The sequence below is a fragment of the Aptenodytes forsteri genome, unplaced genomic scaffold (genome assembly GCF_000699145.1).
Source record: "Aptenodytes forsteri isolate BGI_AS27 unplaced genomic scaffold, ASM69914v1 Scaffold296, whole genome shotgun sequence".
In the NCBI taxonomy this organism is placed as follows: Eukaryota; Metazoa; Chordata; class Aves; order Sphenisciformes; family Spheniscidae; genus Aptenodytes; species Aptenodytes forsteri.
This window is the reverse complement of record NW_008796181.1, coordinates 181,543-207,558: the sequence shown is the minus strand read 5'-3', so window position 1 is coordinate 207,558 and position 26,016 is coordinate 181,543. Positions and strand designations below refer to the sequence as shown.

The window sequence follows — 26,016 nt, the reverse complement described above, 5'->3', positions numbered from 1 at the left end:
TCCTAAGGAGTAACACAGGAATTGATGTACAAGTCCTCTTTGTGTCCTGGAGGCCAGGAGCAGGTTGCTTATTCCAGTATGGTGTAGTGCCTAAGATCAGCTGTCCATTTTTGAGAGATATGAGAAAGCACTTGTTAAACTATATAAAGCTAAGCATCTTTCACAAGAAGGGGTCGTTAATATATATTCTGCTGCTGCAAATAGCTCTTTTACAACAGAGAAGAAATGCGTTTTCATACAGCACTTACCAGCCCAATATTGAAGGACTCGCTAAATTCCAATATAAATACCTGCAGAAATGAAATGGGAAACCAGGGAAGTTAAAAAGAGGGTAAAGGAAAGAAAGTGAACTTTCTCTCTACCAATTCTAAACCAGGGAAGTTAAAAAGAGGGTAAAGGCAAGAAAGTGAACTTTCTCTCTACCAGTTCCTGAGGTCAGACCAGCATAAGTGACAGATTCTCAGTAAAAAGAATTGCCTGTCTGTCCTGCATGAGGCACCGATTAACTAAGCAGATTTCTCTCCGATTGGTTTATCAGTAATGTCGCGCGCGCGTGTGTTTTAGGGTAACAAATCTGATTTCTAATCTATTAGCTGAGCAGTATTCTTGCTGCAAAGGGGAAGGAAAAAAAGCCTGATGCTCTGTTGAGGAACTGTGAGGTTATTAAGCAGGTTCTCAGTCATGCCACAGATACAACTTGATGGAGCACACCTGGATCCTCCTCCCTGTTGGCTGTGTTTATAGTCTCCTCTGTCATCCAGTATTTGACTTTGCATGTGAGAGACAGACAAGGAAAAAGAAAGAAAGGTTTTGGAGGCATTTCTAACAGAGATGCCAAACTGTCAAATAGTAAATCGGGAAGCAGCTCCCTGACGGTTTCACATCAAGAGGAGACACCCTTTTGTGACTGTGCGGCGTCTACTGGTTATTTTCACTTCCATCAGAACTGTCTGATATGGTCAAGTAGGTTTGAGGCTTTCAACATTCAATTTTCCTTTCATTTATTGTGTTTCATTTATTTGTCTTTCTTGGTAGTTTTCAAGGGTATGTGTTTCAAGGATACTTTCTACTCTTGAACATTTTCGTGGATCGTCATCCCAAAGTTAAGGGTAGAAAAAGAAACAGAAAGGGAAAGGGGGGGGGGGAAAGAGCAACATGGCTATGGCTTCAGGGGACAAAAGAAGAAATATATTCAATTTAGGAGGACCTCTAATCTCTGGTTATACAGGACAGCTTTGTTAGATAAGATTAAAAATTTCATGAATGTCCCTTTTTATCCCTGGAGACTCCGCCATTTATACCAGCTATTGTCGGCATCAAAAGAGCTTGATAACAGCTGGCTAGAGACGTGACCACACAGCAACACAACAGCAAGAAAGGGGCATCCGGGTTCATAAATCTTCAGAAACCTCGTTCCCCCAGCGCAGCCATGAATCTGCTGCTATCGCAGTCAAAGGGAGAATGCATTGTCTTCCAGCCAGTCAAAAACCTGAACTTCAGCATTAGCAGGGGCTCTATTGAAAGTGTAGGGTGCACAATGAGATGTTTTCCTTTATCTTCTTCATTGCAGCCCTTATTACTGCACACAGATACAGTTTAAAGGGTCTTTGAGTTTAGCTTGTTGCTAGGTAAGAGTTTTTCCCAAAATCGCGCAGCCCTTGCCCTTGGCAGTGTAATCCTGCTTTTTCTATTCATCGCATCAATACAGCGCCACATGGGACAGGGTCAGATGATGCCGGTTTGGTACACGATGGACCGATCTCTGGCATCTTCTGGCTGGGAAGGAGCTATCAAAGCCAGAATCTGGCCCTTGGGCACTGAGCTTCCCCGTTCTCCAGGGACTGCTCGCAGACTCGGGCGTGAGCAGGGCAAGTTAGCAAGCACAAATTGGCTCAGACTCTTGAAATACAAGTTTCCTGGTTTTCATGGGAGGGTCCAAATTCATATGTATTCAGCTTTATTCTGGTCTTACTTAATTCAGTGGCAACATTTTCTCAGCTTTAGAGAAAACCAGATTGGTCCTTCAGGAATTTCATAGTTCCTGTAGAGCAAATAGCTAACGAAGTAACATCAGCTAATTTTAGGAGATGGAAGAAGAGAATCGCTGTGGACCAAAACAAAAGTACAAGTCTATGCACCGTGCCTAACAAAGGACAAAAATAAGGCAGAATCCTTCAGTACCTTAGCCTCTTATGGAGGTTTGTACCTGGGCGTCATGAACGTTGCAATGTTTAGACAACTGTATTGTTACTTCAGAACCCGCCTGTCTAGTATTGCCCAGAATCCCAGAGCAAGCTTTATTAGAGAGGGTTAAATGCAATTTTGTTAGAGAAAACAGGACAAATACTTAATGCTTCTAACCTCCCCCCCCCGCAAGAAAAACACTATTTCTGAAAGTGCTCATGTTGTGAAAGCTATGATTAAAAATATGTTCCTCGTTAAAACTAAATTATTGCTTATAATTTTTTTTTTTCTTGTGGCAGCTCCATCCCCAATTGCTTTGATCCAGGCTAAAGAGATAACAAGGCACAGCGTTGCCTTGGCTTGGCTGGAACCTGACAGGCCAAATGGAGTCATCCTGGAGTACGAAGTCAAATATTATGAAAAGGTACTGTTAAAAAATGGACAAGCAAGGAGTTTTGTTTGGGTTTGGGGAGAGCTTTTTACTTCATTCCATTACGGTTTACTTCCAGATAGAATTTTATCATTTGAAACCAAATAGATTCAGTTTAATAAAATCCAATTAAGGATTTCATGCACTTGAATGGTTGCTTGAAAGAATAAGACTCATAGGCTGTTCCAGCTGTATGGTACGAGTTTATTTTGTTATTTTTTCCTACCTAGGAACGGAGCTTTTGTAGCAAGCGTATTTATAACGAGAATCAATAATGTTGGGCAGAAGTGAGACATTAGCTTTACTTCATAGACAGAAGTATAATAATGAAGTATATAACACAGTAATAATAAGAAGATCTGTTTGCCGATAGCTTCTGCTTAGAGTGATAGTGTGGGCTGGATGGCTTTTAATAGAGAATAAGGAAAGAAAATTACATTCTTCATACTTTCCAAGTTAGAGGGAGATGCTATTCCTACAAATAACTTCTCAAGTATGGAACTATGAAAAGAGCTATTTTCTTTGAAGGTTCTCTGCAAAAATGAACAATTACCTGCTCTTGCTTGTGTGCGCTCTCTCTCACACGCGCATGCATACTTCTAAATTTTTTTTATAAAGATAATCACTTATTTGCTTCCCTAACACATACAGAAAAAGGCATCTGATTTGCAGGGAAGCTAGATTATTACATTTTCTGATGGATTTTCCAGACAAAAATAGAACAGTTTTTAAGATTGGACTTTCTGGAAGCCATTTTCTAAGTCTTTTCTTTCTTACAATATTTTAATCATTTTTTTTTTATATGGCTCCTGGCTGGTAGGAAGAAAAAGAAAGTGCCAGCATGTGTGAGTAAAATGTTGCTTGTTCATCAAGAGGATCCTATTTGAAGGCTTGGCTATCTTCCAAAGGATATCATTGCGTGATTTCTTAAATAATCAGTGATATATGAGCATCATACCTACCGCCTCATCATCCTTTTTTGGCTTGCTCAGAGCTCCATGCAGCACGCAGTGCTAGGGGTATTGAGCAAGGCCGACAGCAGGAGCCCTCGGGACGTATTTTGAGAATTCCGTCGTTGTTACTCATCTTCTTTCATTATGACGGTTTTGGCAAGGAAGTGGGGTTCCACGGTTCACGGCGCAGCGAGGCATTTTGACTTGATCACCGCTGTGTTCTTTTGTTGTCAGGACCAAAACGAGCGCAGCTATCGCATTGTGAAGACGGCCTCCAGGAATACTGACATCAAAGGCTTGAACCCCCTGACTTCGTATGTATTTCACGTGCGGGCCAGGACAGCAGCAGGATATGGAGACTTCAGTGGACCATTTGAGTTCACAACTAACACAGGTGATGACATGCCCACTGATTTCTTTTTCTTTTCCTTGAGCAAAGAGTGCAAATGTAACTGAGCTGTGTGTTGGGAGTTTCCCGTTGGTTGCTTGGACTGTGGCGTGTCTGTTCTGGCAAAATGTTCTTCCATGGCCGCATGGCTGTTAGTGATGCCATGAATCTGACCCGAGACATCTATTTGGGTATGCTATATTCTAGATTCTAGCAATGAAAATACTTCAGTGTGGCATAAGGAGACACGCACCCTATAAACACTTGGAAGCCACTGATGCTTGAGAGATTTATGTACCCATTTTGTTTACTGTAAATGTAGATGTTTGCACATGTGTTTGGAATATCTCATTTGCAGGAGAACAGAACCCTGTTACTTCCCTTTGCAAGCTATTGACATAGATCAGTTAGGTGTCCTACATCAGCTCATAGATTTGCACTTTTCCTTAGGCAGTCATAAATGACAGAATGTTTGAATTATGTTGTCAGTAGAGCTTTTCACTTTGCTCAAGAAAACATGCAGATTTAGCCCCCAAAATGTTTGCTTTTCGGTGGCAGGAAGGCAATGTGACCAAGCCTATTTTATTTTGGACGTACAGGTCTGTTTAAATCAATTTAAGGTCATGCCAGTTAGTGGCAACATCCTTCAGGATGGTAACAGCTGAAAATAATCAATCCAGCAGGAAGAGGGAAGACGTTATAAAATAACTTACTCTCTTTGTGTCAGCTGGGGAGTGATCATTTGGCCCCACTGAGAGAAAAAGGAGGAGGAAAGAAGAGTGGAAAGTAATTAGAAAGGCAAAAAAAAAAGCCATTATACCCTCTGAGCAACACTGAAGGGGAGAAGGAGAGGGAGTCCTTGTTCCCAGTGAACTGAAGTTCCCCAAATCATCAAACATCATGTCTTCAGCTAATTAGGGCCCTGTTGGAAAATTGTGTCAAATGACTATATAATAAAGGCCTGAAAGTAGATTTGAGTGCTACTCTAAACTGCCTTCACAAGCCAGAAAGCCTCATTGAGTGCTACCTAGGTTGATTTTTTGAGGGTGTCTGACACTAATGCTCCCTTTTCTGTTTCCAGTTCCTTCCCCCATCATTGGCGATGGTACCAATCCCACAGTGCTTCTTGTTTCAGTGGCTGGCAGCGTTGTTCTTGTGGTCATTCTCATTGCAGCCTTTGTCATCAGCAGGAGGTAAGAACTTAAGCTTCTCTCTCCCCCTCTCTCTTTCATGAGGGAGCTTTTTGTCTCCTCCAAACAAAGCTAAATTCTTTGATTAGCATCATAAACAGTGCATTTGCATTACAAGCCTTCTCCCATGTAGCTTTGATCTTCTCAACATTAGTACCAAGCAGCATGTGATGTAATGGCAATAGTTCCAGCTCTATTTGCCCTTCAAATGCAAAGCTGATTGCAATAACTGGCATTGAGAAGCAAGCCAGCTAGAGATTTGTGGTTAGTGTAATTTGAAGTTAAGTTTAATGGGTATGGGTACAGTAGATTTTCTTGGACTGACTCCTGATAGACAGGGAATAAACAACTGCTCTGTTGTGAACTAAGCCATCAGACTGCTATGCTTGTGATTTTTGTGTTAGTCTGTATGAGTCTGCATTAGTCTTTTGGGTTAGTCCTTCCAGTGTGAGTGGATATGACTGTAAAACAGAAGCCATGGTCTTTCAGCATTATATGCAGTAACGTAGCAGACTGGATCGATGGTTATTTCATCAGAGCAGGACCATAATCTTCTACCAAGTACTTGCTCATTCTCCCAAATTCAACCCAGGCATCAGGAACAAACCTGTGAATGGGAGGGCAGCGTAGCAGAACACGGCGTGAGTGTTTCTGTCTTCATCTTTGTGTTCAGTCTCATTTAAAAAGATGAGCATGATTTTGCTTCAGTGTAATTCTGAGATAAAACTGGATGTATCATTACTGCATGTGAAGCCTGGGATCTGAGGGACGCACGTTTTGTCAGTCTCTGTTGATCAGTTTAATGGCATCAGCCATAAATGTGCACAAATTCCTCTTGATTTGCTCTCTTACTTTAAATTGTCTTAAAGAGCAGTTAAGTCGCTATGATTGTAATATCTGGAAAGTAGACATGCATTGTTATAGCTTTCTGTGGGTGTTCAACTCAAAGCCTCCATGCTGGCAAGAAGAAAGAAGAGCAGAACATATGAAAATGTAATGCAGAGAGACAGGTTTATTAAAAGCCATTGCAACAGAAAATAGCATCACTGAGCTTGATGACTTAATCTCCTCTCTGCTTTTATTGATCACTTTATTATTTAAGGCAGGATTGATAGCAGGGTACATTGGATTTCTAATTATGAGTCGCCACCTTGGAGAATTGAGCTGTCGAGCTGCTTTGAGATGATTCCTTCCCCTCCTCCCCTATAAAAAAAATGTCGCTTCCCAAGGCTGATAAACACTGCTTGGTGATTGGCCCTCAATGGATCACTTTTTAGAAAATGAAATGTCAACCCCTTGCCCTCATATTGATTCTCTTTAGTATCGGCCATAAAGCTGTCAAAGGAAAGGCTGCCTGGAGCCAGGTAGCTGACAGACTCGCTGATGTGGGTGCGCGCTCATGCAGGTCTTCTCACCGCTCAGGCTGCCTGTTCAGTTATCTCTGCCCACAAGCGTTCAACCTGGACAGAGACGAGACGCAGAGCAGGTGGACAGTCGGGACAAAAGGCTGGTCCAAGCACTAGTGGGAATGGAGATAAAAGTGTCCTGGTGGCCATGGGTTCAGAGATGTCCCGTAGCGCTGCACTGGTAGGTCTCCGAGAGGCCGTGGAAGGGGAAAGACATAGCAAGATGAATGAAATACTAGGACAGTGAAGCTGCTCTGTGCATACTAATGCATGGTGCCTTGCTAATTAATAGCCTTCCTCAATGCACAGCTCTCCAGTAGCTGAAGGAGCTCTCGGTAAACAGAATCTACTTTAATATTCACTATTACTCTAACGATTTTAACCACTTTACCAATGTCATTTAGAGGTGTGGGCTTTGGGGATATTTCATGATGTGCCTACACCAGCAGAAGTCAATAGCAAAATAATTATACTTTGTTCCAAAATGACTTCAGCTGAGAAAAAGCTTTTCTGTCCATACAGTCCCCATGAGGAGGTTTTGTAATCTAGCCGTGACCTTTGTACAATCAAACCCGTGCTTTGGCCTGCAGACCACGGCGACATGGCCTCTCTGCATCCAGGAGCCAAATGTGGGAACTGGGCATATGCTGTAGGTGCCCGCTTTTGAACCCGGGGTTATTACTACTAATTTAGCATTATGTTTTTTCAAGTGATTGCTCAAATCCCAAAATTCGTCTTTGCAACAGAATTTGTCAAAGGACTTTGCCTTCAGGCAGCTCAAGCTGTTTGGTTCTGTCCTGCGACCACGGCGTTTGTGTTAACGTGAGAACTAATCTGCCTAAATGTTAGCTTAAACTTACTGAGGTTAAGATGAGCATATCCATGGAGCAGAGTGCAGGAGGTAGCATGAGTGTTTCTAAACCCTGCCCTGCAGGAACACCGAGTGAAATTAGAATATCTCAAATAGAGTTGTTAAAGGATTTGGGAAAGTGTAAAACAGAAAGAGACACTTTCTAAAAGGGCTTGGGTGGAGTAAGATGGCCCTACAGAATCCTCTGGTTGTCTAAAAGTTTCTCTCGGAGATTCTTCCGATCGATAGATCGATTTATCTTCTGCTCCGTAAACAGCTGAACGTGTTTGCCCACCTTTTGCTGATGGTGTTGGATCAGCGTGCTCCGCCAGCCTGGTGCCTGAGCACTGCAGCACCCCCAGCCCCTCTTTTGTTCGGGGAGGAGGAGGTGGGAGCAGCGGTGCGGCGCCGGGTCCGTGCTGTTTCACCTCAGTGCATGCTAATACCCTCCGTTGTTACCTCCTCTTCATCGCCAGCCCCCACCTGTAGATCTGCCTCTGTCTCTGACCCCCGCAGTTTCTGAAAGCTTCTGTGTTCTTTTCCTGAATGCCGGCTATTTAATCACTGCCGCCAAAATCCCTGTAATTACGGGGTTCAAATCCGCGACAAAGGCTTCCTTCTGCCACTCAGGTGAGCTGCCCCGAGAGGCAGCTCCAGCCCCGCGTGCCCCGTGGAGCGGGGCTCCCAGGCTGCTCTCGGGGACAATGGCAGACAGGAGAGTCCTGCCCTGGGCCAAGCAGGAGAGGTCAACAGGTGACACAGGGAGAAGTGGAAGCAGGTAGTTAGTTTGGAAGGTATTATTTAAAGTTAATAAGCTACAATTATATTGCTTGAACAGTAATCCCTTTGTTTCCCTTCGCTTTTTGCATGTCTTTGGGTTTCAGTGGGGGAAGGTTATTTTTTTATCTGTTGTTAGGGTGCTTGTACTTTTTAAAAATAAGATAAAGAGCATTTTTTCATACTTAAAATGCATTCATGCAAAGCCTGTTCGTGTTTCATAGTTCCCATCTGTGCCTGAACATTAATAAAATGAATTTGAAGGGGTTCTGCTTAAAATGCAGAACCTTTTTTTTTTTTCTCTTCCTTTTTTTCTTTCCTCTGAGAGAAGTTGTATAATACCTGAAACCATCCCTGCAATCCCCTTAGCTGACTTGGTCCCATATGGCACTGGGTGAGATTTGTGCGGCCTCTTCCTTCTTACTCAGTTCAGTAACTGGGAGCAGAACATAGTCCTTGTATTTAACTCGGCTCTGTTACACCGGTGCCGTAAGTCCTCAGGCAAAAAAGTGGTTTAAATTGATGTTTGGATCCAGTGTGGTTTTTAATAATGCTCTTCTTGTGATTTGGAGCCATTTGCATTTAATTGACTTTCATAAAGAAAAGAAGCTTCCAACCATTTATGGTTGGATGTGTACCCGCTTTTTATGTCTGAACACAAGTCCTGTTGATGTTGTTGGGAGCTGTGAGGCTTGGTTCAAAGATCAGGTAGTCTTCACATGTCAAACAGGATTTTTTTCCCCCTTCCGTTTCATGGTTAATTTATAGTTTTTATTATTGGCATAGTGTGTTTAACACCCAGCACTAAAAGACTGCAAAGACAAAGGCTGGGAAATGGCCTTTCAGCTGACAGCGGTGGGAAGCTGCCGTTCCCCGCAGGCCAGGCGCAGGGTGGGAAGTGAGATGCTTTTTGCTAATGGGCAGAAGGGTTTTGCTGATGGGAGGGGAACGGCGAGACTCAGGAAGATTTGCTGCAAGCAAGGCTCCCAGTCACGTGTTCTCTTCCTGTTATCTGCGAGTTTTTGACCCCTTTTAACTCGCATCTCCTGATACGTCTTTCTCTCACCCACTCCCGTTTTCCTCCTCCTCTACCCATTCACCGTTTTCAGGCTTTTAACCCAGTCTCCCCCCAATGTCCCTGGCAGGCCTGGTCGTCTCCTGCCCGCTCCAGGCAGCGGGTTGCACATCGCAGGCAGTGCCAGTCTCGCCTCCTGTTCTCCAGGCTTGGGTTCTCCTTCTGCCTTCCCTCTTCTTCACGCCAGCCCGGACTCTTGCCAGTTAGCTAACCTGGGTCTGACACGCTGGGAGACTTGGGCTTCCGTAGGAACAGGCAAACTGAGGAGTAAGCAGCAATAAGCCCTTCTCTTTGGCGATGTCTGTTCTTACGCCTGGTTCTGAACTTTCAGTGAATGACGGGTAAAAGCCCAAATCAAATCTCTACATCTACGTACCGTCGGATGCTGGGGAGCTTCAAATCCCAGTACACATTTGGCTCAGCTGACTCCTCAGTATCTTCCCTAACAGTCTAACTTCTTGTATTAAGTTGTCTTAATGCCACTTACCCATTGAAGTTTAAAGGTGAACTAATTAAATACATAACTGGATACGATATCATGTGTGTAGGTGTAGAAATAGTAATCTATAGAATTAACATACTACACTACATTATTGTTTCCAACTCCGAGGGTTAGTAGGGGAGCTCTGCCATCAGGAGTTCTTTGCCCCCTTCAATTATACAGTGATTGAAAGAATAAACAAAATCCTTGGGATTTGCGTTTTTGGTGGTCAGGGTTTTTTTTTTTGCTGCCATCCTGATTTCTATGTTACTAGACTGTTTCCAGTTTAAAATCTGCCATTAAATAAGTGTGCTGGTATTGGCATTTGCCTGATTACGTTTGAAAATCAATCTACAAAACACCTCTGCATTTAAATCCATATATGATAGGGCTAAAAAGCAATTTGGCCCTTTTTTGCACAGAATTGCAAAAGCACGTTTGAAGAAAAAGTAGCCGAAACACAAGCTTGCTTTTCTTTCTTTAAATGCCGAGATGCAAATGCAGGGATTTGTGTTTCCCTTGGTGCTTTGTTGATGCCAATAACACTTAGAGCAGTTGGAGGAGAGGAGTCTCCTGCCCCGCTGGTAAGTGTATGTTGTGTCATGGGCTGTTGTGGGGGAGCTGCCGAGCACAGGTCAGCTCAAGTCTCAGCAGGTCAAGAAGACCGAGTTTGTCTCAAAGTAAGATACTTATTTTGAACTGTAATGCTCTTTTTTGTTCTGACAGGCGCAGTAAGTACAGTAAGGCTAAGCAAGAGGCAGATGAGGAGAAACATTTGAACCAAGGTAAAAGGCAGTGGTGCTTGGGTTTTTTGATTCGGTTCATAAAACATGTCCCGTGTTCTGATGCTAGGGAAATAAGGGATGACATTCCTCTTGAGATGAATATGTTTCTGTTTGCCTCTCTTGCAAACATCCTCCTTCAAAACTATGCCCTGTAGTAACAGGGAAAACAGAAGTATCTGGGTAAAAATTTTTGAGGAGACAGTCAGGAGAAAGTTCATCAGTTTTTCCCATTGTTCTGTTCCACTGAAAGACATCTGTTCTTGGCTAGCGATAGCATGATTTTTTCCCACAAAACTCTGCTAAGGCAGTTTCTGGATGGGCCAGAGGCAATCCTGCAGGAGGGAAAAAGTGACCTTTGCTGCCTTTTTTCCAGGACTGAATCCTACTGTTACTTCCATCTCAGTCATCCAGGTACCAAACCTAGGACCTTGAGCTCAGAATTTCTTGGGTCCCAAAAGGGAAATGCGATGTGTTTTAGTCTCACAGGTCCATAGACAGGCTATTGGCCTGCTAGTGATGGCAGTGATTTGTGAAGCTCATTTATTGGCAAAAGCCTGATTCCTTACATCGATATTGGGAAATAGTAAATGTTTACATTAAAAAAAATCACATCGGGGGGAAAAATACATTAAGTCCTTCCTTCCTTCATCAGTCATTCCTGGCTTACAGTACATTTTTATTGTACACTCTCTTTGCTGTTGTATATCATTAAGGCTTCAGTCTCATATGTTCTGTGTTCAGCAGCATGTAGATCAGTGACTTCAAATAAAACATTTCTGCCTTGCAGGTGTTAGAACATATGTGGATCCTTTTACATATGAGGATCCAAACCAAGCTGTGAGGGAATTTGCCAAAGAAATTGATGCCTCCTGCATAAAGATTGAAAAAGTTATTGGTGTGGGTAAGTGCCAGAACTTTCGCATTTTTTTCTGGAAATACAGTTTTAAATTTGCTTTTAGGAAACATGGGATCCTCTGATTTTTGAACGACAGTTCCCCCAAATGAACTGACATAACAGTTTGACAACACAAACGCGTGCTTCACGTTCATGACCATGGATTCTTCTGCCTTTTTCCTTAAGGGGAATTTGGTGAAGTATGCAGTGGACGTCTCAAAGTGCCAGGAAAAAGAGAGATCTGTGTTGCTATCAAGACTCTAAAAGCTGGTTACACTGATAAACAAAGGAGAGACTTCCTGAGTGAGGCCAGCATCATGGGACAATTTGACCACCCCAATATCATCCACTTGGAAGGTGTAGTTACTAAATGTAAGTAGGTCGTTTTCATGACAAGGCCAATTTGGAAGTCGCTGAGAAATTAAGTCTGTGGTGGTGTGTGCTGGTTTTTTTTGCTTTTTACCCTCTCTCCTGTGAAATGACAGATGGAACAGATCCACTGATAGCTAATAGGAGGAAATCAGTGCAGGACAAGTCATTAATCTTGTTGTCAGCTATAAATGGGTTTATGCTTTCAACTGATACTCTATCTGTAAGCAGCTTGTACAAGATTTTGTAGGGGGAATTAATACTGCAGGGGTTGGGGTTTTTTTTCCCCTTCTTGCTATGCCAAGCAGGCATCTTTCACATCTTTGCTAGAATGAGCTGATTGTTACAGGATAGGCAAAAGCAGATGGTGAGCAAAGAATTTAAAATGGTTGGGGGAGAAATACCAAAACAAAACTAGAGTCATATGTTTAAGGTACAAAGCACAGATGTGAGGAGCAAGCCTTTGAAATGAAGTAGGCTATTTTAGTGTGAAACTTGCTTATTTGTTTTCTCTGGTTTACAGGTGTGATAATTTCACTCTGCAGAATTTACCTGGCTGATCTTTTTGTTTGGTTGGTTTGGGTTTTTTTAAACTCTGTTAGCGTTCACTGTGCCATGAACCCTGCCTTAGAAAGAGAATGACAGCGCTCGCTGGGTGCTCTTTGTAGGCTAGAACTAAAAATACACCTGTGAGACAGACGTGCTTGGGTCTGACTTGATAAGGTGCCACTGTGATGGTGTAGTTATTGTCCCTACTCCAACTGCCCTAGATAGCGTGCTGGCAAAGCCTGGCACTGATCACTAATCCTAAAAGACCCTTTGGATGTAGGGGCTCATGCTCAGGGTAGCAAAGAAAGCAGACAGTGATCTTGTGAGCTGCTGTTAAAGGGTGGAATTTGTGAAGCTTGCCTTCTGCAGCTGATGGTGTGCGTGATGAACATGAACGCAGGGTATTAATAGTGTAAGGAATTAAAATTAGATGTGGATGGAAAGTTAAAAAGTAAAATACTACTAGAAGAACAAAGTATCTCCCATAGAGGGTTGTCAAAGCCATCAATACCGCTGAAAAACGCTGTCCCTCTTGAATGTTGGTGGGAGCTGGATGCTTACTCCACCACTTGTGTTTCTGGAAATCTTACCCTTACTCATTTGTGTTTCCCTCTCCTAGGCTGCCTTCTCTCACAGTTGTTGAAAATGGCTCATACAGTGTGTCGCTGTTTGCTTTTCAAGACAAATTCCGCTAGGGAAAACAGGGGTTTGGGCTAATTTTGACCATCGTTTACTGAGGGCCTCCCTCACAACTGAAATTAAAAGATAATACTCTTGTTTAAATTTTGCGGGTCTGATTCTCTCTTTCTCTTTTTGTTGTTGTAACAAAGCCGGGGGGGGTTGTGGTCAGGCCGCAGTGTTTGCTACAGACAGTGATTTTTCTAGCACCTCTGTAAAAGAAAGGCAACAGGGGAATCTTTGTGTTGAAATCCCACCGAGGCTGGAAACCCCTGAGCTATTACAGCTCTAGCAGTTATAAATGCCTGTATGCATTTGCATAATGCAGTTGTCACTGAATTAAAATGATTTGAAATTTTCACTGAGGAGGGTGGTAGCCTGACCTGAGAACGTTTCCTTGCCTGACGCGCAGTAAGCGATGCTTCCGCAGCAAGCCAGCTTGGGTACCTCAGAGCTGGTGTTTGGTAAACAGGGCTACTTACGAAGACATTTATCTCAATTTCTCCATAGGTTTTCTGAATGCTGTGATAAATGAATGCATTTAATAAACTGAAAATTAAAATGTGAGATAAATAGTGGTGTAGGTGGGGGTTGAGGGAGGCAGCAAAAAACCATGAATACATTATTGGCTGCTAGTCAAGTACTTTAATAATTGACTCACTGATGGTAACTTCTCCTCTCTCTATCCCCCTCCCCTGCTAAAGAAGTGCCTGAGTAATGAAATTACATGTTAATGCACTGAAAGAGTTCCCCTTTCTTCCTTTCTGCGTTGACATAGTATCTTTTGATTGAGGAGGGTTAATTAAAACTCATTTAGCTGTATTTGTTCAGTGGAAGGGTTCCGGTCACAGTTGCAAAGGATAAATGAAACAGTGGCATATGCAGATTTGGCTGGAGTTTTTTCTCTTTCTACCAAAGAACGCTTGCAAAAGTGAATTAGAGGGAGAATGATGGTTTATCACGTCCCTTTCCTTAAGGGTGCAAGTACTCAGCCAAGGTCACTAAGCCCTTCATCCAGAGCAGTTTGCTTTATGCAGTACCACCGCTTCTCTGCTGCGTTCATGCGAATCAGAAAGGGTTCAGCTGCCACACTGGCATTTCACAGGCGTGCCAGTTTGCGTGGGACCGAAACAGTAAGAGTTTTGATATCAGCTGGGAAGGGAAGGAGAAGCGGCAATAGTAAAAGGCCTGCAAAGGATGGGTTGGGACTGAAAAGGTGAAACAAGTAATGATGAGTGAAATAAGTGATGTATCACACATACGTGTTGGCCTAAGTGAAATGATGTAAAATTTTCAGTACAGTCAGTCCTTACAGCATATTGTTTTCTAATCAAAAATAAAAGGTTACTTCAAAAACAGAAGTCCCTGACAAATTAAGAGAAAAGCACCTTGGTGAAAAACGCGCTGAGGTAGAAGTGATTAGGGGAACTTTCAATGCTGCAACATTTCACGGTAGGGTAATTTTCAGAGCTGGTTGTTCTGGAGCAGGTACTTGCTGGTGACAGAAGCAAGGAAAAGTTGAGTAGTTCTGATACCTCTGATGCCAAGACAGAATTGAGCTATCTACAGTCTAGTTGACGTGTCCGTTGAACCCTTCTTCCCCCATAATGTTCCCTTATTCAGAGCTGCTCGAGGAAGTATGAAAGCAGAGTTTCTCTGGGACACTGTCTTTTATTTATGAAGAAACTCGATAGTTCCTGTAGCTAAAGCAAAGCTGGGAGGAAGGGTTGCCATGCCAGCCTGGCGCTGATCGTCAGGTGCTCCCTTGACTTCAGGTGGGCTTAACAGTGCCCATCTTGGGACCAGGCTTTTCCATTCGACCTTGGATAAGTCACTTCTCTACATCTCCCATTGCTCACTTGTAGAATGGAGATGATATTGGGCCCATTTCTGCGAATACCAAGATGCTGAATATCCAGCATGATTTAACCCTGTGAAATAATTAGTGTTACTTGTACGTACCTAAACATTTTCAGTTTCAGCATCGTATGACTTTGTAAAGCTCTTAAAGACAACATCAAGCATTATTTATGTATTTGCTGTTGTTTTAGGCAGGAGAGTGCCTAGAAAGCATCCCCATGTCACTAACATTACATTTCTCTTCAGATTGCCCAGCTTGGCTTTCTGTATTGCAGCGTGGAAGGCTGAGTGCTGCTGAAGCGCTACGCCCCACATGTGACACAGTTCATTGAACCATTTATCCTGTGGTTGGCTTCATGAGGCAAATGGCTTTGGCTCATTTATAAATAACGAGAGACACAGGATACAAATTCGGGCCAGAGAAAGTTGAGAGGAACAGCTTGTATTTTGCATTCTTGAATCCAGTTGTCTTGGAATACCTTGTAGCTGCTGACAGCTTCTAACTCGCCTAAAGCGTTGATCTTTCGAAAGAGGCAGAGAGACCAAAGCATTCACAAATTCCATTTTGAAAGAGGAAGGCTTTCTAGTCTGCAAGCAACTTAATTACACTAAAGATTTTTGTCAAGTTTGAACAGATCTTTGTTTCTTAGCTCTCAATTACCAATTCATATATTCCTTAGAGAACAGGAGCCACTTTAGTTGAAGACCTTGACAATGAGTCAACCAAAGGGTTAACCTTCCAGATGGGGCCCTTTAAATGTTTCTGTCCTATAATATTTCTTCTCTTGCTCCCCACAGCTGAGGCATAAGCTTGGTGCTTTCCAAATTAAATTAGATTGTGTAAGCCAGGTGTCTTGGCAGTAAAATCATGTGCTACCCATTTTTATCCCATTAACATCGGTGTTCATCAAGGAATTGTGTTTTTCTTTCTGCCAACTCTAGGTAAACCGGTAATGATCATAACTGAGTACATGGAGAATGGCTCCTTGGATGCCTTCCTCAGGGTAGGTGATTTCTTCATAATAAGCTAAGCAGATTTTACATTGGGAAACATTTTCTGGTTTTCATTCTGATTCTTTTTTGCAGACAGATACTCAAAATTCGGCATTTTTAAAGAAATTATGTTTGTACTTGGGAAATTCTGTTTTCTGCTGTTGCTCCTGTCGAAAACCAGAATAAATGTAAAGTGGAAGGATATAGAATAAATGTAATGTTTAAAGTGGCAGGGTCTTAAATAACCCATGTTTAATGGGAACAGTTCTGATTTGCTCCATTTCTGAAAGCATCGCAATGCTGTAGACTCATTAAAACCAGATTCATTGCAAACTGGATACTGCATCACTGGAAGCTGTGACAGAACCTCTGGGTTTGTACTTTACTGGTGAATTATAGACACTAGTCAGGAGAGTGAGGAAATAACATTGCATTTTATTTGAGAGAAGATGGGAATCCAGAGATACGCTCTTTGCCAATTTCAGCAATGGCAATAATGTAGCTTTTAGCTTAATGCTCTGTGATTTTCTTCCTTTCCCCATATGCAGAAGAATGATGGCAGATTTACAGTCATCCAGTTGGTGGGGATGCTTCGTGGCATTGGCTCAGGAATGAAGTATCTGTCTGACATGAGCTATGTGCATCGGGATTTAGCTGCTCGGAACATACTAGTCAACAGCAACTTGGTCTGCAAAGTGTCTGACTTCGGCATGTCCCGTGTCCTGGAAGACGACCCTGAAGCAGCTTATACCACACGGGTAAGGAGGGAAAGAAAACGTCCAGTGGGTTTTCTTGCCTACATATTGGTTCTGTCTGACTGTGTGGGAGGTGACAATGGTTTGTTTTTAAAATAATCTCAGTCATAAGTGAAAACCTATATCACAACCTAAAAATAAACATTGGCCCAGACTCCATAGCTAGTATAAATTGATGTAGTGTTATTGCTACATCAGTGTCTACATTAGTATTTCCTCCCTGAGGATGTGACCCGTGTATTCCTCTGGCTCCTTCAGCGTGCTAGAGTGCGCGACAGCAATCTGATGCCAGAAATTATTCCTTCTGATATCTACAGACGTGCATAATTATTTGCAAGTGGCTAGTCCCACTGAGGTTTGATTCAGTGAGTGTAGATATGCCACCAGAAAAACCCCCGATAACTCCATTTTTGCCCATCACAAAGCTAGTCATAAATTTGACCTAAATAATTTAGACTGGGAAAAGTGTGAGGCCGGCATTCCCATTTTTTATTTCTTTCCCATTTTATCTATATTTCAGCATCCCACTGTTAACTAATTTTGCTAAAGCCATTTTAATATGCTGCATGTGGAATAGTACTAATGCAAATACTTCTGGCCACAAAACAACATCCCGACCATTACCAGCCTTTGTACCGATACCTCTGTAATTAACATACGCGTGAAGGAAAAAAAAGTCAGTTTATAAAGTCTCCTTTTTTAATTGCTTATTTTCTTCCTTTTTAAATATCTGCCATTCTCCATCTGTTCTCCCTAGTGCAGAGTTTGTTTGCAGCACTCAGATTTTGCAGTTTAATCCCAACACTCATCCTTTAACGGATTCACAGTTCATTACAGGGAAGGATAGACTCGTGTAGTATTAAACGCTGGCCAGCCTTGGTATTTCTCACTCATAAGGGCGGCAAGTGGAAGAAGCAGAAGCAGAGGTCTGAAAAGCTGTATTCAGGGAAATCAAAGTTTAGACAAACCCACAAGGGCAACACAGAAATGATTGAAAAGCCTCCCTTTGAATTTAGTGAGTGGAGATATAGTATTATGTTTGCTCTCAAGAGTAAACTACAGGGAATCGATGACATTTGCATTACAGTGCATTGTCTTCATTTAGTATCAGTAATGAGGGATCAGGAAAATTTGGATGAACTCCACTGTACTTGAGCAGCTAAATAAAAAGAGCTTATTGACAATTTTTAGAATGACAACCCTGTATAAACAGTGTCCATGGATCTGTGTCTGAAAGGAGGAATAGAGCTTTTTCATAACTGGAGACGATGCAATCGGATGCAATTTTTAAAACATCCTTTTTTAAGAGAATGGTGCGTTCTGCTCCCCGTTAGTGGTATAACTCATTGAAGTGAAAGCATCCTATAGCCACACAAGGCATATACTGCTACGACCTGATCCACAAAGGGCCTGATGCAAAGGCCAAAGAAGCCAGGAGAAGGACCCCTTTTGATTTCACTTGGCTTTGGAACAAGTCCATATTAAACACTTGAGAGAGATACCAGAACAATGAACCATTAAGTATGCACACGCTGCACTCAGTTATGGGTAAAAACTATCTAGAAGATTGCTGAGAAAAAACCTACCAAAATAAACTTCATCAAAAAAGCATAAAAGCAAATGAAAAAACCCTAAAACCTTTGTTCAGCTTAAGTTGTTCCCCAGATGAAACTGCAGGAAACCAAAAGCTCAATTAAAAACACCTTGCATATTAGCATAAATAAAAGGAGAAATCTCTGGCCTGGGATCACTCAGCTAAGGCAAAATCAGATAAACAGGAGGGAGTGAGTTCCTTTTAAAACAGTGCAGGACCTCAGTGGCCCAAATCAGATGCCAAAGTGTTTTTATTTGTTTAAAAAGAAGTATTGTAACAAGAGGCAGCTCTCTCCAACAGGTATCAAAAGCAGCCTCGTACCGTGCTCTGGTGTTGAACTCCTCCCACAGGGACCGGGAGAGCCCAGAGGCTTGCTTGCCATCTCGCATCTCTGGTAGGAGTTGGGATGTTGCCCATGGGAAACACCACAGTATTCGCAAATCTTCCCAGTTTATCCTCTCTTTATTTTACCTTTTTGAAAAGCAAAACGTTTATAATCCCATTTTTCTGAAACAGGCCAAACAGGTCAGACAGGCAAGCAAGGAAATAGTAATTAACAGCATGTACTTATTTGTTTTGTCAACTAAATCTCTAATATATACTTTGTAAAACCCCTGGCTTGTTCTCATACTTCAGCATCGCCCTAAGCAGAGCTCTCTTAGAGGGCCAATAAAAATACATTTAACAATTTACTGGTTCGCTTCCTTGTGACTAAAGAAAACAGATGGGCAGCACTGCCTCCTGGTTGGATCTGACAGTTTTATGGCAAGAAAAAGAGAAAGCGGATGCCTTTTCAAGAAGGATTCTGGAATTGCGTACAGAAAACCATTTTGTATTTTTAATGGCAGTGTAGAACAGTGTCAGCCACGCACATTACTGGGCCGGTGACTCGCTAGCCTGTCTTTTCTTTTATTTGTGACAGGGTGGCAAGATCCCCATCAGGTGGACTGCACCAGAGGCAATTGCCTACCGTAAGTTTACATCGGCTAGTGATGTGTGGAGCTATGGCATCGTCATGTGGGAAGTGATGTCCTACGGAGAAAGACCTTACTGGGATATGTCCAATCAAGATGTGAGTCTCCTTCCGAGCCTCTTCTTCCTTTTCTCTCCCTTCCCCCTCGCGCCTTTATCTTTGTCCTTAGAAGTCTGCTGATGTGTTTCTGCGTCAATTGCTATATGGTTAGAAGACATTTACTCCAAGTTTTTAAAAGGATATCATGGGTGGTAGATTCCTGTTTTCTCAGGGAACCTCTCTGGAACTAAGACTTCCTTGAATACTTGAAGCCTGGTCTATGGTCAGGGAATAGGGGATTCTCAAGTTAGGGTCTATAACTTGTGCATGTATCTTTTTTCCTTTCTTTTTTATCTTCTTTTTTTTTTTTAATTTTAGGAAAAAATATTATAAGCAATTAAAGTAAGAAAGAAGAATGGAGGAAAGGGAAATGAATATATTTAAACTGTCAGGTCGTAATACTGTCAAGAGAGGGAAGATTTGAATGTTGATATTAAATCTCAACTTCATTGAAAGTCTTTAAGAAAAAACACTTGAATTTAATGGGGCTTGCTATTAGTAGTTAATTCTTCAAGCCCCAGTATGCTTGTAATTCTTCCAGGTGATTTTATTTCTTGTAGGCTATCTAAAACAACACATATGAAATCCAATTCTGATTATCAGTCAGAGCATCCTTGCGACAATTGCGTAGCTGCCCCCTGAGGACATTAAAAAGCAGCTTTCCTAAATGACCATTCTTAAATTATGCATGTCCTGTTTAACCGTACCATCTGGACTAGTTCAGTGTATTCCAAGAGGGAGCGTGCACAATGGCCGCTATTCCAGAAGAGTATTTAATAATGATGCTAATAAGAGCTTTTGCTAATAGAATTTTTATTAAATGGAAAAAAAAAAAAAAATCCCAGTGAAAATGAGGCATAGATTATCCATAATTCTTCTCCCAGGGAATTTACAAACATATAAAGGAAGAAAAAAATGTTAATCTGAATATATGGTCATGGGAGTGGTTAAGTCATTTTACAAGTCATCTGCTTTCTTATGTAGAGCTGAACATTTTCAAAGAGTGTCTAGATGCGAATGGCATTTAATCTAAACGGGGGATATAATTTTAGTTTCCTTCTGATGTGAAACGTCTCTTCTGGCACCCAGTCTTGCCTTCCTTTGCTAACAGGAAGTCATCAAGACTTAGCAAGAAAATAAAACACCAGATGTGTCTCAGTTATATCAGGCACGTCAACACAGCACAGTGGAGCTCAATGCAACAAACGCAGAGCTAGCGTATTAGGCTGGTATCCACTGCTAATGTGCAGTGCTAGACCACGTCGAAAAGCTGGTTTGAACAGGGCGGTGAAAGCCAATATTGCTGTCTTTGCATCCCCTTTTTACTACGTGGCATAGACATACCATTTTTGTCTCCTTAACGATGGTGAGAGCAGTGCTTTTCACAGCAAAGCAGAAGTGGATTTCAAATTATTCTCAGTGTCTGTTGAATCAAGAGAAATCAAAAGGGTCTTCATACTTTCTGGAGTAGTGAGAGCCACTTTGTTTGTGGTCACTGAACAGCTGCTAATAGCGCAAGGATATCCCTCGCCTTGTCCTCCCAGTGGATTTTAGCCACTAATTGGACAAGAACAGAACGAGGGAATTTAGTGCAATTCAGTCCGTGTGCACTCCTGGTCTCTAGTCTCATGGTGAATCCTGCCAGCAAAGTCATATCGATTAATTAAGGTCTGAAAGCTTCTGGGTCATGTCCCTGTCATACCAGAATTGAGTCCTGGTCACGTCCCGTTCTCCTGAGAGAGCGAAGAAGCCATCAGAGTACTGAGCTCTGGAGCCCTTTTTGGAGTGTTTGAAATGACTTCAGCTTGTGAGTTTTCTTGGTTTCTATTAAATACGAAATGCGTTGGACTTCTGTAACTTTCTTGATAAAGCTGAACAAAAGGGTTCCCATCTCTGCGTTTCTTGATTCAGAGCATAGAGTGGTGAGAGAACAGGTTCTCTACAAGGCCTGTGTTACTGACAGAGATGAGCTAGCCCAGGAGGAGAGGGAGATCTGCTGTATCCTAAAAATGATGGCGAAAATTTCATCTTCAACATATCGCACCCAAAACTGACAGATACTAAAGATTTGCTGTAGAGCTGTTGCTTCTCCAACCCTCTGTCCAAGAAGGATAGTTGCTTAACTCTAACCTAGGCTATTTTGTCATCCCTGTATCCCACGTGCTCTTTTGTGATACATCGCCCTGCTGTATCTGATGTCTGCTTTGGATTCTGTACCCTTTTCGTTTCGAATTGCTGAGGAGAAATGACAGTTCTGAGACCACCAACTGCCTGAGCCTGAGTGCAATTTTCCATGTTGTTTCACTTAATTGTGGATTTGTTTCCATACTTTGGATCGCCCTAGGATAAATGATGCTCAGCTGGTAGATGTGAGTAGTGTCTGATGTTCTCTAATGTCTTCCTAATTGTGCCATTTATAGGTTATTAAAGCCATTGAAGAAGGGTATCGGCTGCCGCCCCCGATGGACTGCCCCATTGCTCTCCATCAGCTGATGTTAGACTGCTGGCAGAAGGAACGCAGCGACAGGCCTAAATTTGGACAGATCGTCAACATGTTGGACAAACTCATCCGCAACCCCAACAGCCTGAAGAGGACAGGCAGCGAGAGCTCCAGGTCAGCTGCGCTTTTGTAATGGTGATGTACGAGGGAGCACAGTGGAGATGACAGGCAAAGCTGCGAGTCACCTAAACCTCTGCCCTGGGATTAAGGCGTGCTCTGTCGCTCTGCAGAGCCAGACTGCACAGCAGACATTGCACCGTGCAAGAGAGTTAGAGAGGTCCTGCTGGCATACTGCTGGACCCCGCTGGGTGCCCCAGACTCTCCTAGCTCTGGGAGAAGGAAAATCGAATGAGCGGAGCTGTTGCTGTATCACACCAGCACTGACCAGGCTTATAGCACAGTCTTAAGCGTGTCCTGAAAAAGCTCTGATGCAGGGAAGCTCTGTTTGAAGACCAAGTTTGCTGCGTCTTTTCCCTCTCCCCCTTAGCGAAAGGGCTTGAACGGGTAGCCTTAATGCAGTGTAGCTGACAGGAGTGATGTGGTTTTCTGCAGGAAAAGTACATCATCAAGTTTTATAAACCCTAGATTTGTGTAGGATTTGCAGATGAGCGTTACGGCATTGCAGCCAACGCCTTCTGGGCATTGGGAAGGCGTGGATTAATTTTCATGTGAATTTGAATTTAATTTTGTGGAAAGCCAGTTTCATGTCTCCACCACTCCCGCATTACATTTGTGTTTTGTTTTGTTTGCTAAGCATGGTATATCTGGTACGTGCAAAAGAAGCGCAGTGGGAAGGAAACTCCCAGAGTTGTAGGGTAAAACCAAAATCTCTTTGTTGGGACAGATCAGCAGTTTCCTTAAGCTGGTGAAACACTGCTGAAGTAATAGGAGCTTTACTAATTTACACCAGGTTTGTTCTGTTTTTTTCAAATGTCTTTGCTTTGTAAGGTAAATTTGCTTACAGCAAATATGTAAAAAAGCTTAAAAGAAAAGAAACAAGAGGAAGGTAATGGGAAAATATTTTTCAGTGGAAGGGAAGGTACAAAAATATCCATTGGGCAATACAAAGTTAAGTTTCTTGAATCAGTGAAGGAGTAACAGAGGTTCTGATTCAGCCTCCAACAGAACAACATCCTGGAAAAAGCTGTTTTCGTTTTTAAACTTGTAGGTCCCTTTGTGACTCTTGCTTACAGTGTACATTATCAGAAGAGGGATTATTAACCCAGTGAGGCCACTTAGCACCACGTATCTTCCAGATTGCCCTAATTGCATTGGTAGCCTGGAAAGGGTATCCACCCTTGAGGCTTAAATAATTTACATGGTGAGAATCACAATATGATCCGCTGTGATAATTTGATTTGAGAATCACACTATGAACTCCTCCATTTTGCTTCCTTTCCAATTTACAGGTGCTCTTTGAAAATATATAGATTTTACAAAGGTTAATAGCCTGTTCGAGGTCATTTTGTATGTGTATGTATGTACATGTGTGAGTATATATATAAAAACCAAAAGTTAATAGCCTATTCAAGGTCACTTCATGTTCATGGCTATTTATAGATCTTTCTATTTCTTCTCTTTGGAATATGAATTTCAAATATGCATATAACTAATATATTATATGACTTTATACGTGAAGCATAATTGTGTATAATTAGGTTGCCATCATTCGTCTTGTGTTAGATAGTACAGTAAAAGAGTTGTACCAAGTATTACCAGCATGTACTCAGTGCCTTAGGCAAGACGTAACGAGGCTATTGCACACCTGATCTTTGATGTGCATTTTCAAATAAATTGCTAAATGATAATTGTTTTGGTTAGATAGGTGGTAGTAATTTATAATGGTTTAATGCAACTGTGATTTACAATATACATGAAATAATAAATGAGATATTAATAAGAGAAGCAAATGTTGTAAAAATAATTACTCGCAAATCTGTGCAAGGGAGAATGAGAAGCACGTTCCACAGTGCAAAGAAAGATCAAAGCTCGCGTGATTCCCGCCACTCCTGGCACACGCGCCGGTCAGGAATGGATTGATTAAAGAGGGGATTAACTCCCTGCTGTCCTGCGTTTGATTGAATGCACTGAGCTTGCCTGCGAACCTGGCTAGAAGCGGGACTTATCTGAACCCGCCCTGAATTTTGCCCTCCAAACCAGTCTGGCAGGTTGCGAGCTCCCAGTTCCTTTGCGCATACTTCAGCAGTGTTTCTATAGTTGCTGAGCTGAGGTCTGACATATGCAGGATTGGCAAGGTCTCACATTGCTGCCTGTGAGATACAGACCCAGTAGGCTGAACGCCTTCCAGCACTGCCATCTTCTTTGTTTTTTGAAGTAAAAGCATTTTCTATGAACTTGGTTGCATCTGAGGTGGAAATTGTAAGCAGCATAGTGGTTCAAATTCGATCTGAAAGCAAAAATAGAAACCTAAGGTCAAATTAATTCTTAGCAGAAATTGGCCTCTTCCTTGGCATTTTGTTAAGCTTCTTGCGTTGATCTACGTTGCTGTGCGGAGAGCCCCCAGTTTCGCTGGGCGCAGCGTCTTGCCCTTACTTTCCCTGATCGTTGAGGGTAATTATTGCAGAGACCAAACTTTGGTTTGCGATTCATGATCCAGCTGACACCATTTCTCTGTCCTTCCACTGTTTGGCATCCAGACCTAGCACAGCCCTGCTGGATCCCAGCTCCCCTGAGTTCTCGGCGGTTGTTTCTGTCGGTGATTGGCTCCAAGCCATCAAAATGGAGCGATACAAGGATAACTTCACAGCTGCTGGCTATACCACCCTAGAGGCTGTGGTGCATATGAACCAGGAGTAAGTACTCAGCGATATAGCAAAAAAACTGGTAAATCTGGATTTAATCGGCCTCTTTTGCTTTGTGCTGCATATCATTACATTCATTAAAGGAATGGAATGCCTTTCATTTGGACGGAGGATAACTTTAAAATGCCTCCGCAATGCCTTCACTTATTTAATTAAACATTTCTGTACATCTGCCTTGCTTTTGCTGCGTTGCTTGCGGTTGACTTAATATTTTTCTCTGCACCGGCATCTGATCCACAGTTCTCAGCCCCCCGCTTCTTCTCTTGCTTTCCACAGTGACCTGGCAAGGATCGGGATCACTGCCATCGCGCACCAGAACAAGATCTTGAGCAGCGTTCAAGCAATGCGCACCCAAATGCAACAGATGCACGGCAGGATGGTTCCCGTCTGAGCCAGTACTGAATAAACTCAAAACTCTTGAAATTAGTTTACCTCATCCATGCACTTTAATTGAAGAACTGCACTTTTTTTACTTCGTCTCCTCGCCCGTCGAAATAAAGATCTGCAGCATTGCTTGATGTACAGATTGCGGAAACCGAGCGTGTGTGTTGGGAGGGGGGCCTCCAGAAATGACAAGCCGTCATTTTAAACCAGACCTGGAACAAATTGTTTCTTGGAACATACTTCTCTGTTGATCAACGATATGTAAAATACATGTATCTATATAAATATAAAGTCACATTCAAGTTTTGATGCTATGTTTGCTGCCAGATACTGTGCTTAAAAAAAAAAAACGAAATTACTTTCCTTCTCCCTGTGACCCGTAGGATTACAACCATAGTGTTTTATTTGTGGGTGAAACCACCGTTGTGCATCTTTCACTGGAATGAAGAATCTGCCCTAGGATATTTTTTGCAGACTTGATGCATCACTAATACCTTGCAGAAACCTCAGTGAGAATATCATTTGGCTAATCAGTGCCTGTCGATTAGTAATCTACCCATTTACGGGCTTGAGACGTGAAATGACCCACCTCGTGGATTACTGGGCAAAACTGGACTTCTGGGGACATTATTGGCTGTTGTTGTGCCGTGCTGAATCCTACCACTTAAAGACATTTTGTGAACATCTTGCCAGTAGTCAGCTGTGACAATCGTGGCTGTGGAGCTTTCAGACTTCTTTTCTCTTTCAAGAAGTGATTCCCTTTGCCACACGGAGAAGGTCAGTGGAAGTACAGTGTCCAACATGTTCGTGGTGCTTTATTTCCTAAACTGTGCTAGGATTTCATCGCTGTTGGGGGGGGGGAAGTGCTGTAGTATGTATTACTTGGGGTTCCCGACTGGTTTGTATGAACGTGTGCTGGTTTCCCAGACTAATTGCTTAGTGTTTCCCATTGTTTGCTCTATTTGATGACAGTGAAAATTGCTCTGTTTCAAAACCTGGTCTTGCTCTCAAGCTGTTGCGTGTTAG

At 42.4% G+C, this 26,016-nt stretch overlaps 1 protein-coding gene across 1 annotated transcript; it reads left to right on the top strand.

Annotated features, from left to right (window-relative positions):
* Positions 1-1,750: 1,750 nt before the first annotated feature.
* LOC103905993 (ephrin type-A receptor 4) lies at positions 1,751-25,642 on the top strand. The gene is made up of 13 exons (XM_009287810.1): positions 1,751-1,868; positions 2,484-2,608; positions 3,802-3,961; positions 5,037-5,148; positions 10,461-10,519; positions 11,307-11,420; positions 11,601-11,786; positions 15,813-15,874; positions 16,412-16,621; positions 19,135-19,284; positions 21,705-21,898; positions 24,442-24,597; positions 24,883-25,642. Exons 1-13 carry the CDS (start codon positions 1,751-1,753, stop codon positions 24,995-24,997), a joined length of 1,761 nt encoding a protein of 586 aa, XP_009286085.1. The 3' UTR covers positions 24,998-25,642.
* Positions 25,643-26,016: the final 374 nt, after the last annotated feature.

Excerpts from the sequence above, each read along its gene's own strand:
- LOC103905993 (XM_009287810.1), top strand. The coding sequence starts at position 1,751 with ATGGACCGATCTCTGGCATCTTCTGGCTGGGAAGGAGCTATCAAAGCC. Across the intron at positions 1,869-2,483 it reads CAGACTCGGGCGTGAGCAGG|CTCCATCCCCAATTGCTTTG; the intron begins GCAAGTTAGCAA and ends TTCTTGTGGCAG. Across the intron at positions 5,149-10,460 it reads GCCTTTGTCATCAGCAGGAG|GCGCAGTAAGTACAGTAAGG; the intron begins GTAAGAACTTAA and ends TTGTTCTGACAG.